A 16,017-nucleotide genomic window follows, 5' to 3' on the forward strand; every position below is an offset into this window, starting at 1 on the left:
TTTCCAGTCGTGGTTCACCTTTACTGTAACCAGCCACCCTCTGCCTAAGATGGCGTCGTACCCCTTCTTCTTGAGTGGGATTACCACAAAATCTAGTATGAAGGATTGCGTGCCGATGGTGACCGGCTGGGCCATCAGGGTGCCGAGTGGCTTGTTGTCGTGCTGGTCTGCACCTACCAAGTTGAACGTGGGTGGCCATAGTGTTGGCTTCCCCAGCTTCTTCCACGTATCCTCTGGCAGTACATTCACCCCCGAACCTTCGTCCACGATGGTGTCTTTGAGGATAGCCCCGAGAATTCCCATCTCTACTACAGCAGGATGCTGACCACTATTTAAGGCCAACAACATTGGGTCAACCGAGGGGCTGACCGGAACTTCCACCCGTGTGGCACGCAAAGGTGCCTGTACAGTGGTTTGTATGGAACTAAAAATGGTGGTTCTTAACTGTGGCATTGTTTCTAGAAGGTCCTTTACCTTTATAGGTACTTCCATCTGCAATACTTGCCCAATGATGTTATTTTCAGCTTCCGTACGGGATGATGTACTCACCACCTCGTTCTGTCGTTCGGTCGTCATCTCACGTTCAATATTGGCCTTTGCCTCCCGTAATCTCTCCTTCTCCGTACGGGGGTCGGGATAAGTGGCCTTTTTCGTCTGAGCGCGGGTGACCACCAGTACTTCTTTCTCGCCCGTCTTCTCAAACTTCTCAATGTTGAGGAGATTAACCCCTGCCTTGGGCAATTTGCGTCCTCATGGTCTCCTGGCCCACACCATCGGCAGAGGTGCTGAGGGGTGGCTTCCTTCGTGCAATCACGAGCGAAGTGCCCCCACTGATTACAGGCCCTACATTGGATCATTGGCCGACCATCGGCGTCATACTGGATACGGCTTTCGTTATTGTTATTGTTGTTATTCCTTCCGCCACCGCGTCTGTTGTCCCGGTAACCTCCAGATGATGTCGTTGTGTTAGTTTGTTGGGTCGTACCCGCTGGTGCGGATTTTGTGGCTTGCTCAGTGAACAACACTTGGCTCATTTGCGTACTTCGGGTTTTCATGTTGTATGGGCATTCCTTGATGGAGTGTCCCATCACTTGGCGAATCTCACAAAAGGCCTTCTTCGGGCAAGTGCCTTTTGTGTGGCCTTCTTCCTTACAATCAGTGCACCACATGTCTTCGTTTTTGCTCGTGCTTCCTTTCATGTTCTTAAATTCCTTCAACATACGGCGCATATCCTTTTGAAGAGCTTGCACCTTCTTACTTGATGATTCGTCACTACTGCTTTCTCCCGAGCACTCCTCTTCTCCAGAGGACTTGTCCTTTTTCTTCCGTGATGTTTTGTCTTCACTTTCCAAATCCATCACGCAGTTGTATGCGTCATCGTATGAAGTGGGCGGTACAATCTTCATCTTCTTCCGCAGAGATGACCGCAACCCTTCCACGAACCATCTCTTCTTTAGTCCATAGCAAGCTGGTTTTCCATCTTCCCCAATAATTCCTTTAATCGTCGATTGTATGTTCGCATTGTTTCGTGCTTTCCCTGCTTTGTGTTTAGTATCTCCGCCACGATCTCATTATCATCTCGAAGGAGTCGAAACTCCTTCTCAAAAGCTTTCTGTAGGTCATCCCATGTTCCCACCTTTGTTTTGTCCACATCAGAGTACCAATCAATGGCTACTCCTCTCCGGGTGGCAGAGAACTACACCACCCAATCCACTTTGTCAACTACCCTGTTGGCTGACCATATTGTCTCACATGTACGACAATGCCGTACGGGGTCATCGTTGCCATCTCCATTGAATTTAGGCAACTTTTGTTTGCCCGCCATCGAGGGGGGTCGTCTTCCTGGAGGTGGTTGTGGCTGCGTCTGTGCGCCGCTCCCTCTGGCGCCGGTGGTGTGTCCTGCGTAGGTGACTGGAGGTACGGTGTTTTGCCTGTTGTGTGGGGCACCAATAACCGTATGGTTGTCCTCCCCTCCGGTCTCACCCGCACCCACTCCTGGCTTCCTTTGGTGATCCTCACTTCGTGGCGTAAGGGATAAGTTTCTAAACTGGTCCCGGGTCTCTTCGACTAGATTCCTTCGTAACCTTGTTTCCTCCAGAAACTCTTCGTGGCTTCTCACCCTGCGGTATTCCGACGACGCATAGAAATTTCCCTCGACTTCTGCACCCTCCGTGACACCTCCTTGGTTCCCCTCGGGCCACCCTTCGGTAGGTCGTCCTTCGGCAAGTTGCCTCAGCCTCCGTCTACGTTCTACTTGCTGCTCCAGAATCAAGGCCCTCTGTGCGGCCTCCCACTCGTCCGTTTCTGCTTTCTTATTTCTATCTTTATTTAATAGGTTGGGCATTAATTGTCGTACATTTCCATAATTCACAATACATAAACCAAAACACGTCTTTATTAATTCATTTCGTCAGATACAACTCGTGTCAATGACACTTTTATTTGAATATAGAAGATTCAAGGTTCAATTCCTTCCTGGCCTGGCGCCATCCCGTTCTGCTTCCCGTCGGCTGCTATCTTCGTACTGTTGAAGGATCCGTTGGCGTCGCTCTTCCTGGGCAATCTCCTCCAGGCGAACTTGTTGTGCCAGCGATCCTGTGCAAGCAACCGGGGAAAATGGTTCATCAACTGATTTACTGCTGGGCTAACCTCCAGCGCTGTCCACACAGCACTTGGTGGGATTTCCGCCTCCGTGGCCTCTCGTCGGACGTATGTCTTGATGGCTACCTGGAGCAGAATTGAAAATTCCCTCGTCGCAGTGTCTTCTCCGTTGTAGAGCTCGGTTTGCGCGTCGTCAGCCTCTGGGTTTATCTCACCAACCGATAGGCCCATCGTGTCCCTGCGCCATCTGCGTCTTCCGTTCCCGAGTACGTCTAGGCAACGGCGCCAAATGTTTGCCCCATACGGGCAAACGATTAAATGCAGAAAGTAAATACACAGAACATAATGGAAATATATTAAATAACCAGTCTCTGTATTAATTCAACAGTCCATGTACATCAAGTGCTTATAACATTACATCTGACCCGACTATTCTGATGATACTAAGAAGGAATGGTATGCAACATATAATACCCGAAGGGGTGCGACCAACCGTCGTGTCCAACTGCCCTTCGGGACGACTAACTAACTGACCGCTGTAACTCATTATTACCGACGACAACATAAACATAATATGACAACATAACATAATGATTATTCCCGGCAACATCAATTATTCCCGGCAACAATATGTCCCATCAAATATAATTTTATCATTGGTCAAGCATTAGATGCTTTGCAATGGGTGTAACAAACCCTAATTAGGGTTTCTATCTTTTGATCTTGGCCATTAATTGTGAATCGATCTGAGCCACTGAATTGTAATGAAAGCACTATATAAGGCTCCATTTCTTCATTTGTAAAAATAAATAAATAGCAAATAGACATTAGCTAGTAAGCAATTAGAGTAGAATAGGAAGAGAAGGTAAAGATTGTTGCCAAGATATTGTTGCAAAAGACATGTAAACTTCATTGAAGATATGGTGAATTCTATATGTTGATTCTACAATTTGCATGGTCTCTACCTAAGTCACAAGGTTCAAGTTCGAGTTTGTGTTCGACAACAACAAAATTCGGATGAAGTTCGACAAGGGTAAGAAGTTCAGAAAAACATTCGACATTAAATTCGCTTAATATAAATTTAAAAAATATTAAAATATAAATATATTTAATTTTTTTTAATTCAATATAATAAATACTAAATATATTTAATTTAATAGTAATAACTAATCATCTTAGCACAAATTTTAAAAAGTTAAATAATAGTAAATAATTAATACAATAATAAAACTTAAAGCATTGTATAGTTAACTTTTCATTATCACTATTATATATTTAAAAGTTAATTTATTTGAATAAATTATATTTTAATAACTTGAGTAAGATACTACGTATTCATAAAATTATTTTAGAAATATTAATAGATAGTATTTCAATTTGAAAAACTAATTAATTACATCATACAATAAATAAAAAACAGATTAGATTAAAAAATATGATTAATGTTCTTTGCAGTCGAATAGTCGAGCGCGTGAGGTGCGTCAGGGAGAATTTGTTGCCATCGAAGGACTGAGTAGGTGAAGTGTATGCAAAGCAATAGAAAAAATCTATGATTGCAGAAACTAAAAAACCTGTCGGTGAAAAGAAAACCCGGACTCGACTTTGAATAGTCTTGTTGTTTTTTTTCCCAGATCCGTAGAAATGGAGCTCATGGTTTTACCAATACAATTTTTATTGAAAAAGTTCTATCCCATATGACGAACTTAAACAAATTTTTCTGGGTTTTTAAAAAGTCGGCGGATTTCGAATTTGATCCATCAAATTCGCCAAACCCTGTGACTTAGGTCTCTACTTCTCAATTTGATTTCATGTTATTTAAATGAATGGAAGAACTTTGTGTATGATCAATGGTGAAATTTGTACATCCATACTACTAACACCTTGCCAATGGTAAAGTGGCTTGCGTAGTCAACTAGATCCATCTTAGCCAAGCTTAACTTCAATTATCGCTTCTTCATTGATATGCATCAACTTGATGGTGTCTATGCTTTTGGTGATGATTTGAAAATCATAAAGCTGTTGTAATGTCCCCTACTAAGTTTAGGCCTGTTTTAACCATAATTAATCCATCTCAACATACTTATGTCTTAAACTACATTGATTAGGAGACAGAACCATCTTAATATGAATCCAATCAGTGATAACATAATCTTCTTCCTGATATTGAATTGATAATTCAATCTGATTTATAATCTCAGATTTACTTGTTCATTTGAATTACTATATATATATATATATATATATATACTATCTACTTTACTGCAGAGTAGTTCTTATAAAATATTATAGTAATTATAATCATTATTTTATTATTATTAAGTTCTACATCGTGTTTCTTATATTAAGCATTCATATTAAGCACATTCCTATGCATACCACCAAGAACAAGGATGTTACTGCCTGTAACTTAATAACAGTTCTGATCTGATCTGATTCGTGGTGGTGTCACTGGATGCTTTGATTCCTTTTCTTTATATCTCTAAAGTAAGTTGATTCACTTTAGAGACATGTCTTTTACATTAAAGCTCATAACTCTTCATACAAAATGAATGCACCTCTTGATTAGCTCGGACTGACATTGCTAAGTGTGTTCTTGTTTAGACAAATCACCACTTAGATGTAATAAACATTAACCCAAATACTTCTTGGAAACAGCTGCTTTGGAACAGTAAACTTGCTGGATATAATGCTTAATAATGAATCGTTGATTATCAACACATGAAGTCGATTGGTGCCTTGTCATTAATTGCGTCTCCTTGCAAGCTGATAAAACTCTATCTTAATGACACGCACTATTTGAAGAGTAGTCTCTAATCAAAATTACGCTTCTTTGTTTAATCACTTAAATCTCATACCACTTCAAATGACTCGCAATTCATAAATTTGCTTTGCATATTGAATAAGAACCTTATTCCTGACATAAACGTATTAACCATAGGTTAATGTTTATCGTATGTAATGTCTCCTTAATTAAATCGCACATGTTTGCATTTAAACTTATTAGCTATTCTCCAACCAAAGCAATGCCCCATGCACTTATTGCTATTCTCTCCATGAATCACCATTAATCGCTGTTTGAAATGTTAGAATGAAGATAATCGATGTTTGTTGTTTGGATTTGATGTAGACTTGAATTATGCAGCCACTACGCTAAAGGCAATAGTGTTCGGTGAGCCCATCCCCCATATGGTTCTGTTTTGGCAATGTTTAGGGAGATTACTGATTGACTTAACCAATCAGTGATTATTATTATTTTTAGATATATTAAATTAAATAAATAATTAATCAACTACTATATCAAATATATTAAATAAATAATCAACTATCAAAACATCACCATATCAATTGATACAGGGGCATGACAGATTTGTAATATTTGTTTATAATTTATGTAATATAATATTATTTTAAAAAGAATATTATTATTGATAAATAAATATTAATTAAAAATTAATAAATATTTAATAATTTCAAATAATCATTCGTTGATAATATTATATTAATTAATAAATAATAATTGTTTCATTTAGGTTATATATAACAATCAAGGAGGGGACATGACAGCTATCCTTAGGAGATTGCACTAGTCTTGTGGAGATGTTCGCTACATGTCAAAGCAAGACTTAGTTGAATTCCACCAAAGATTGTCCATTGCTCTTACATTCATAGGAATAGAATAGCTTTCTCAAACCCTATCCCTTTTTCCTTTTTTTCAAATCAAATGAAAATTCCACATTCCAGCAATATTATTCAAGCATTCAACGTAAATCCACCTTGTGAATCCAGCAATATCACATCAAACAATTGAGTCTGTCCAAGAGCATGTCAAGACCTGATATTGGAGAACCTTGGAGTTGTCCCACTTGATGACGCAGCTTAGCATTTGGAAGTCTTTGTTCAAGAGAGGATAGAATACTTAGTATTTTATTATGTGTTGCATTGCACGTAAAAACACCATCAACGGGACCCATCTCCACAAGTTTGAAGTTATGAGTTCTACCCTTGTAAGCTCTCTGTATCTTTTTAAGTCCTTGAATTCCTGCACGTGGCACATGTATATTCCATGTTGTTTGACATTTTGCACATCTTATATTAACTTCAAAGACCACAAAAATTAGTAGACATTGTGCCCATATTACATTAAACTCCCAAGGCCACAGATTTAGTAGATTTATTCAAGTTCATTCCAAAAAACTTCCATCTGCATTAAGCTTTTTAACAGGAAAACACTGATGCCATTGGCTGCATTACAGATCAATAAAAGCTGCCCTGAATATTAGGATTACATATATTCTTTAAGTACATGTTTTTACAAATTCCAACCATTCAACTTCATTTTTAAGCACGAGGAATTTTTTTAAACAAATTGGAACTTTGACTCAGTACTAAGGCTGTGAAATTGCAGCAAAATAACACATGAATCCATAATATCAAGTAAAGAATTCTGAACCACAGACAATAGTTTTGACAGCCTACATGTTTACCATATCAAGGATAATGCATATTTAATCTTACTTTGTATAATTTATGGTACTGTTGTGCTTGTTTCCTGCTTTTCCGCACTAGTACTCGAGAGTCGGGGCCCATTCCACTAGAGGCAAACAATGAAAGAGAAACAAAAAATAAGAAGCCACCACACCAAAATAATTACATCTTTGTAAAGGAAAAATTCATACATGTTACTAAAGTCAAAGATTAAGTTCCATCCTCCTATTTGCCACAAGAAAATAATCAGTCAACATAGAAACAAATTTACTTAACAGCAAAAATTGATCCTTCATCCAAGCACTAAAAACATTATACTAAGGGATGTATTTTTGTTAGAACATACAACATGTAGCCCTTGATAATGGTCTTATATTAAATTCATTATCATCCTTACAAGCTTACTTTCATACATAATTTGGCCTTTCTACGTGAAAGACATCCTCCAACTAGATAAAATTCGTGCTATGTCATTCAACTAAACAAGCCCAGCCTCCTACCATGGTTTCAGGATGTTTTTATAGTAATGTTTGTGTCAATATATAGATGTGTTATTGATTATCCCTTCAAATTTTTCTCCAATATTCAAAGATGCTTCCTGAAGTTGCAAGACATAACAATTTCTAACCATGCACAGCCTTGCTGTCAATCATGTCTATCATACCATGTATTCCATTCCTCCGTGTCAATGATAATCACCTGGGTAGCATATAACAGCTAGTTAGCATGTTACCGTGTCATTTTAGACAGGAAATGAGAAAATATAAACAGTACGCTAAAAGGAGGTCAAAGCCAAGAACTGGCTCAATTTTGTAACCTAAATGAAAAAAGAAACCTTACAACAATGTGAAGGTGGAGGGAGGCCTGTTTCTAATATGGATTTGGTTGTGACCTTTGTTTCATGGAGATGAATCCCAATCCCCCAGTCGCCCCCAGGGGCAATGATGCAGGAATGTAGTGGGAATGTCCCCAAGCTATGCCCTTTGAAGTGGACAGAATGGGCATGTCATCAAACGCTCATGTTCAAGCAGCACAGGGTAGTTATGATGATCTGTGATTCATAGGGATGCAACCCCACCCCAGTTCCCTACCAAATGTGTTTCCATGCAGATGAGATGGGGATTAAGGGATGCGGTGGGGACATCTCCAAGCTGTGCCCTCTGAAAGGGACACTCTTGGGAATATTCTTACAGTGTAGCTCAATGTATAGTGATGCCCCAGGTGCCAAGATTTAATTATAACACCTGAATATAAATCACCAAATGAGAGCACAGTAATTCATAAATGGGCCAATCTCTTAACCCATTTGAGAGGGCAACTGCAGAATTTCAATAGCTAACGACGATACACATGGATCCCCTTGACAGATGGTATATATTTATTATTTATACATGTAGACACCCCAAATTCACTTCTATTTTCTTCATACTCAATTCCCAAAAATTAATTAAATTAACCATTATTTAATTAATTATCTCCGTCATTAACCTTTCTTCATCAATTACTTCCTCCCTTAAGTTAGTTGATTAAATCAACTTAATCAGTTAGCCTTAGCTCCTGATTCCTCCAGCTGATCAATCAATTAATACCAAACTTGATTAGGTTAATTAATCCCACATTAACATTTCCTCTAATATTGAATTCCACTTCACCACATATGGAAAAAAATAATTTGTCCTTTACTCTTAACCACCCATTTCGTGGACATGGATCAAAACCTTAACCATTCACCTTCTTACATGTGTCCTTATCCACATCATGCTCACACATGTAAGCATGCTAGCTCATCCCACTCCATGCTTCCACAAGTGTGAGCATGCCAACTTGGAAGCATCTTTGACCTCCACGTCACCCCTCATCTTGCTCACACATGTCAAAAGGCTACAAATCCCTCCCGCGCAACTAGATCCTAACCATTGATTCTATCCTTCTATCCTAGCCCTTCATTTCTCTCTTCAAAAATCTATTTAAGAGAGGCTTGCCACCCTCATTTGATCATCCACATTCATGCTATACATATGCTGCCCTTTTCACAATCAAATTACTCATTTGAACCCTTATGCTGTCAAAATAGAGTGGCAATCAGCAAATACTATACATATACAATCCCTCGGAACACATCCACACCATTACAATGGGGATTTGATGCACATGTTCTTCACTGCTTTGCATTTTTTCTTGTTTGCTTCCATTCTTGCTCTATCACAAGTTTGACTTTATATTTGAATTTTTGGGATTGTTATTGCTCTAAAACATCATATGCAACTCAAATAGAGGGTCACATCTTTGGCATGCCCGTGGGACCCATGTCTCAAAGATCTAACAGCCATTTTTTGAGTTTTTCACTTTTTTGTGAGTTGCAGGTCGTAGGTACTAGGTGTCAGCTCCACCTTGTGTGCTTTCATCTCAAGTCACTAGAGCGGTTCAATGCCATTGCGGTTTGTCATCAGTGTCACACTCACAGTCACCTCTTCTCCACAACTGAATAGCATTTTGACTTGCTAACCTGCTTCTATTTCCTTAAGTTTTGGCTTTTCTCTAACACTTCTTGTTAGTTTTGCAAGCTTTTGAGCATTTGAGGCATGGTAACCAGGAGACGCGTCTCCCACTTCTTGAGACACATCTCAGAGATGGAGACGTCCCCGGAAAAGTACCGATGCACAGGGTTCTTTTGGTCGCCATCTCCAACCATCTCTAGAGTCTTCTGACCAAAAATTGACGTATCCTGCCAAAACACTTAAGTAAAACGCATTAAAAGGCAAATAAATAAAATAAGCCTGCATAATGTTTCATGCTAATAATGTGGATGATACAAAAATCCATGCAAAGTTATAGTGATTGGATCTACTAACAATATAAACTTTTTGAGGACATAAACAGTTGTATGATGGATTTCCTGTCATTGTAATGATCTAAAGAGAAATTGCCTTTACTGTTTACTGTTCTTGTATGACTGATTTACTGTTCTTGTTTTCAAAGTTCTATGTCATGATATTTTCTGGAAATTATAATTATATTTTAAAAAATGGCATCTCCAAGTACCCTCTTCTCCTATTTTGAAAATTAGTCGTATTGGTACCAATACCAATCTCTGGTGTCTCCAAGTACCCCCATCTATCGGTGACTATGATTTGAGGTCATTTGTGTTCTCTTCTAATGTCTTGGTTTACAGATTGACTGTTGTGCTGGCATCTTTCTTGTTTGTTTTCAACCATTTTTCGTTTTCGCACTAGCGCCCATTGTTGAGTCATTGGCAACCTTTGATTCATTGCCCAAATTTCCTCCCACCTTTCTTTCACTTTTCATGTTCTAAAATTTGTTTTTTTATTTATGTTTGTCAACTAACCCTCTAATTTATCATTTTCATTCTCAAGTTTGCAAGTCTGTCTGTTTTATCTGTTTTACAAAACTTTCACTAACATTTGCTGTTGTTTTTGCACAGTTCCAATTTGGTGCCTCTGTGACCTAAATTGGCACCTGCACTTATATAAACCCTACTCAACTGTTTCCATCATTTTGTCACTTTCTTTTCAGCCATTTCTTGGCTTACTAACATCCTAGTATCGTTTTTCAGCAATTGTTATCTTTGATTTTGCATGTTTTATTTCTTTTCAAATTGTTTTTGGCTAACTCTGATTTTGCAAATTCCAAAAACCAGCAAAGCAGCGAAATCAAGTGAAACATTAAACTGTTTTGATCCTTCACCTCTATTTCAAATAGTCACCCGCAAGGTTCATCACCTCTATTTTATTTTGCTGCACGTGCCCTATCATCTGCATCCCATCATTTTTATCTCAATTTCTAAGCTAACAACTTTCGCAGCATGCTGAAATTTAACATCACTAGTCCAAGAAATACTCCTAAAGATCATTTCATTCAAACCTTTTTCCTTTTTGTCTGCTTTATCTATTGTGCTTGTTTGATGACATTTGAATTTTAGGCTAAAATTTACCACACATTTGGATTTCGATTATATAAAGTTACAAAAGTCTTTAAATCCTAAGATACCACTTGTGTATGCTCTCCTCTCGTGCCTTGGGTGATCTTCAAGATCAAAAAAAAGGTTTCTCTTCTTTTCTTATTAGGACAATACACGCATCTTTAGATCCTAAGATAACGCTTGCATATGCTCTCATCTCATGCCTAGGGTGAGCTTGAGGATCAAAAACAAGAGTTATCTTCTTTTCTTTTTAGGAGGCATGCCTAGACATTTCATCACCCTAGGAACAACCTCAACAATATGTTCCAATGGGATATAAAAAGGGGGGAGATCGGAAGTGTACCCCAAAAGAGTCTTCATTGTATCTAGCACAACACCATACATGCACCTTTTTATGACCCTTCCAACCTTAATCACACAATACACCCTAACCAACTCGAACATGTTTGTGCCCATGGGGAAAATCCAACCACTAACCATAGAACCTTACCCATGACCATGCCAAACTTCATTTAGACCACAACACTACATCCTAAACAAAATAACCCCTCACCATTGGGGGTAATACCCTCCATGAAGAATCAAACCCACATGGAGCACAAACATCCACCCAAATGACTCCCAATATACTTCATTCACTAGTCAAGCGACATCTACCATAGACACTCAATCTAGAACAAGATAATATAGTTCCCCAATAGAGTATTCACCGTTTTAATCTCCAACCAACAAACCTCTCACACATCAACCTCCAACATGATTGTCCCCAACTTTGGCCAACCCTCTAAGATTATAACCTCAACTCCTTCGGAAACATAAATCAAACCAACAATTCACTTCCCCTAACCATAAAAAACATCATGAATACAACTACCCCCCTCCACCACCACCTAGTTCATCTTTTGACCTTGAGTGGAAAGTCATGAAGGATACAGTCAAAGGACTACAAGATTGTCATGCCCCTTGCAGCGAATACATATCTGCAATAACCTAAATGAAATTAACGAAAGGAACAAAAGACATTACATACATTTGGTTCAGCAATTCGATAGGTATCATTACCGTACTAAGGAGAGAGCAAGAGTAATCACGACGTGTTAAGGAAGGAAGCAGCAAGTGCGATCCCTTAGGATAATGGATTAGACAGCAAACGATTTGTTAAGGCAACAAATAGTTAAGAGCGGTGATTAAGAGTCAAGAGGAGACGCCACCCTTCAAAGGGAAGGTTCACCCCCAAATGATACATCCCTTCAGCGATGGGGGAACATATAAGAAAGGAGGATGGGGGTGATAGAGAGGAGGACCAGGGGATCAACAATTAATTGAAAATCGCAACTTCAGAAAGATAGAAATTAAAGCATATATAATTGTTATTGAGAAGTGATCTTATTATCAACTAAGGCAGCGATGAATGTAATTAAGCAAAGACAGGAATTAAGGACAGATGGATAATTAATTCAGATAAGGGAGAAAATTAGAAACAATAAAGAGACAAGCAGATTCCATTATCCATTGAAAGCAGCAGGAGATTAAATTCAGTCAGCAACAGCAGTGGTTAGGACAGCAACAGTTCCAATCATGAGAAAGGAAAGAGATCTGAATTACTTGTAAGATCTACGCTATGCTTTAAGCATGAGTATTCTGAAATTAATCATTAGATCCGTAGGAGTTAAGAATAACAACAACTAGAATTAACAATGTCAGTTAATAACTCAGTTATCTTAGAAACTTATAACTATGTCAACTAGACATAAATGTACGTAATATAATCATGGTATGCTTTACTCATTGATACAACTCAAAAGAATAATTATCTTTAAAAATACATTCTTGTAAGGAAAGGATGTAATGAAGGGGTGACGAGGGGCTCGTAAGTAAGCCATTCTAGAACAACCAAAGTGGCGTATGGGACTTTGAGGACCCTTACATAGAGGAGTCAAGGAGCCCGGTTACATTCTCTGTCTAACCCCACAAGACATGGTTAATTTAGGAGAAATAGACTTAAAGGGGAATTCCGATCACAAGAAGAAGTATAAGGATGGAAGTGATGAAGGAGAACGCTGATAGGATACCTCACTAGGTAGACCACCTCATGATAGTTGACTAATGATCCCATGAGGCCAAGGGAGCTCTGGCTTTCACTCCACTCTTGGGCCTACGGTAGAGAATCTCTTGGACACCTTATTGTTCCTCCTTACTCCCACTCTCTTATGGTTGAGTTCTGATTAGGAATTAGACATAACTATGGTTAAGTTAATGTTCCTGACCCTAGGTATGGAGAATTTACGTTTAATTGTCCTTTTTTAGAGGATTTATATTATGGTTTATATACATTTCAATGGTTTCCTAACCTATTGCAAGATCTCGATCAAGTATGCATCTTGTTCCATTTGCAGTTTTACATAGAAATGGTGATTTAGGGCAAGAACTGGGGTTTTTACACAAAGGGCACATTACAAAAAGATGGAACACACCACAAATCATACAACCTTATAAGAATAGTGTTCCATATCCTTATGATAGCTCCATCTTTAAAATCCCATTCCCTCCCTCCTTCAAAATCCCAAAATATGATGAATATAAGGGAAGACTGACCTTAGGGAACATGTCAAACAATTCTTCATGGCTAGGTAAAGTGGCACATGAAAATATGTATTTAATTCGCCTTTTCCCCAATAACTTAGGTTAGCAAGCACCACAATGGTTATTGCATCCAAAGATGAAAACCTCTTAATCGGCAATAAATCTTTTGGCCAAAAAATTTTTAAAAATTGGCAAATTTATCGAACATTCGAAAATATATAATTTCTTAAAATAATCTATAAAAAACACTTGCCATGCCGTCAAATAACCTGTGTCGTCCCGTGGGCCGTCGCGTGAAGACTCACATGCTCAGTAAAAACGAAATCACACCCCTGTATGTTAAAAATAAAAACTAAGTCACCACGTTTGAGTTTGAGTTCGAATGCGCTAACATTAAAATTCGGATGAAATTCGACATGAGAAAACAAAATCGGAAAAAAAAATTCATCATTAAATTCGTTTTATATAAATTTGATTTTTTAGAAAATATAAATAATATATTAAAATAATATGAAAATAAACAATATTAAATTTGTTTAATTTAATTTAAATATTTTTATTTAAATTTGTCAAATTTTATTTATTAATAATTAAAAATAATATTCTAAAATATTTAATTTTTAATATATTAAATATTAAATCTGACAACTTTTAATCTCAATCTAAGTGTCAATAGTGATCATAATAATGTTAATATAAATTCACGACCCTGAATTTTAAATAATGTTAATATTAAAATATTATAAGAATTTATGAAAAGGCCCTGTTGATAGCATTAATATAAGTGATTGTCTTTTTAACATTTATATTAATGTTTATATTCGAGCTGCAACTTTTGCCGATGCATCTCCAAACCCTACCCGCGATAAAGCATCGCGTCACTCTGCAACCCATCAGTGGCCCTCAAACCTCTCAGCGACAATTGGGAACTAGTCATCCATTGATGGAGAAAAACTCTACAAATCATAAAACATAGTCGCTTTTTAGGGTTATGAAGTGAAAAAAAAGGTGCTTTTAAAAACCCGCTTTTTTGACATTTTGATCACGATTTTTTCACCTAAACAGATCCCAATTTTTTTTTAAAATCGGTCACGATTTATTGGACGATTAAACGTTTGGCTGAATAGCTCGCGATAAATCACGATTCAACCGATTTTTTCATCTATGATTGCATCACCTCCTTTGGAGACCTCATCGAAAAATTTGTTAAACATTTCTCATATAACATGCAGCATGAATTGACCATGATGGACCTTTGCAATGTCAAACAAAAATCAAAGGGAGAGCTTTTCATCATTCCTTTAAAGACGGAGAGCTTGTCTAGTAGAATGCAATGGCCAGAACCAAAAAATCAACTCATATACATCTTTGTCATCATCTCAATTTGGAATTGGGGTTCCACTTACAAGTACAATGTAAAACCAATTTTGAAGAGATAATTAAAAAGAGCATCCACATTAAGAAAGCCTTTATTGCTAAAGGACTAATCAAACTTTATTCCAAGGATCAAACTTAAAATGATAAATATAAAATTTCCAATGATAAGCCTATGTTCTTTACCAAAAACAAGAATGTAATCAACAATGAGGTCACTGACACCAAGCTAGTGCAAAACCTCCAACACCCTCCGTCTGTCACCAATCCTTTTACGCCACCTAAACCCAAGAAAAAGGGGAGACAACTTGCACCATTAGGGGAGCCTATTGAAGTATCTTTCATAAACTTGCCAAGGCTAACATGGTCACTTACAACCTCACACGACCTTTTGATGACAATTAGCCCAAGCCTTCCCAGTATAAAGAGGACGGATGTTGTGAGTTCCATATAATCAAGGTCATACAATAGACAAATGTATGAAACAAAAACATTATATACAAGACCTTATTGATAGAGGTAAAATTGAAATTTAAGGACAACTGAATTGATCACCCAATCAAGACAAGCATACTCAACAATGCACCTCCAACAAGCAAAACCGCAGTTAGGATTCCCATACCCACAACACCCACTACCACAAAACCCTTATATCTACGATTTTGTCATTTGCCACATAGAGCAATCTGATCAATGAGTTCAAACCATCAAAATCAAATCATCCAACTGTGTCATCACTACTTGACATGGCAAAGTCATCGTCAAAGCCCCCCCCCCTAGCTAAATCCTAAAAGGTAATATGACCTCATCAACCATCATGAGCAAACACCAACCCAAATTTCCATGCTTGAACTTCTTCATACATCCCCTGCTCATAGGCATATCCTAAATCAAATCCTTCAAAAATATCATCTGCCTACCAACCTTGATCACTCATTTTTCCAAGCCCTCATAAGCCATCTCTCCACTGACCATCACCTTACCTTCACGCCTCATGATATCCACCCCATTGACCCTTCACATAACTACGCTCT

General features: G+C 37.9%; 1 protein-coding gene across 1 annotated transcript in view; it reads right to left on the reverse strand.

The window, feature by feature from the left end:
* Positions 1-16,017, reverse strand: part of LOC131027221 (proteasome subunit alpha type-2-B) — a 67,567-nt gene that overhangs the window by 15,338 nt on the left and 36,212 nt on the right. Inside the window, exon 5 of the mRNA XM_057957228.2 lies at positions 7,117-7,192. Coding sequence (XP_057813211.1) covers positions 7,117-7,192 — 76 coding nt within the window. The remainder of the gene's footprint in view (positions 1-7,116; positions 7,193-16,017) is intronic.

Source organism: Cryptomeria japonica, chromosome 2 (genome assembly GCF_030272615.1).
Source record: "Cryptomeria japonica chromosome 2, Sugi_1.0, whole genome shotgun sequence".
In the NCBI taxonomy this organism is placed as follows: Eukaryota; Viridiplantae; Streptophyta; class Pinopsida; order Cupressales; family Cupressaceae; genus Cryptomeria; species Cryptomeria japonica.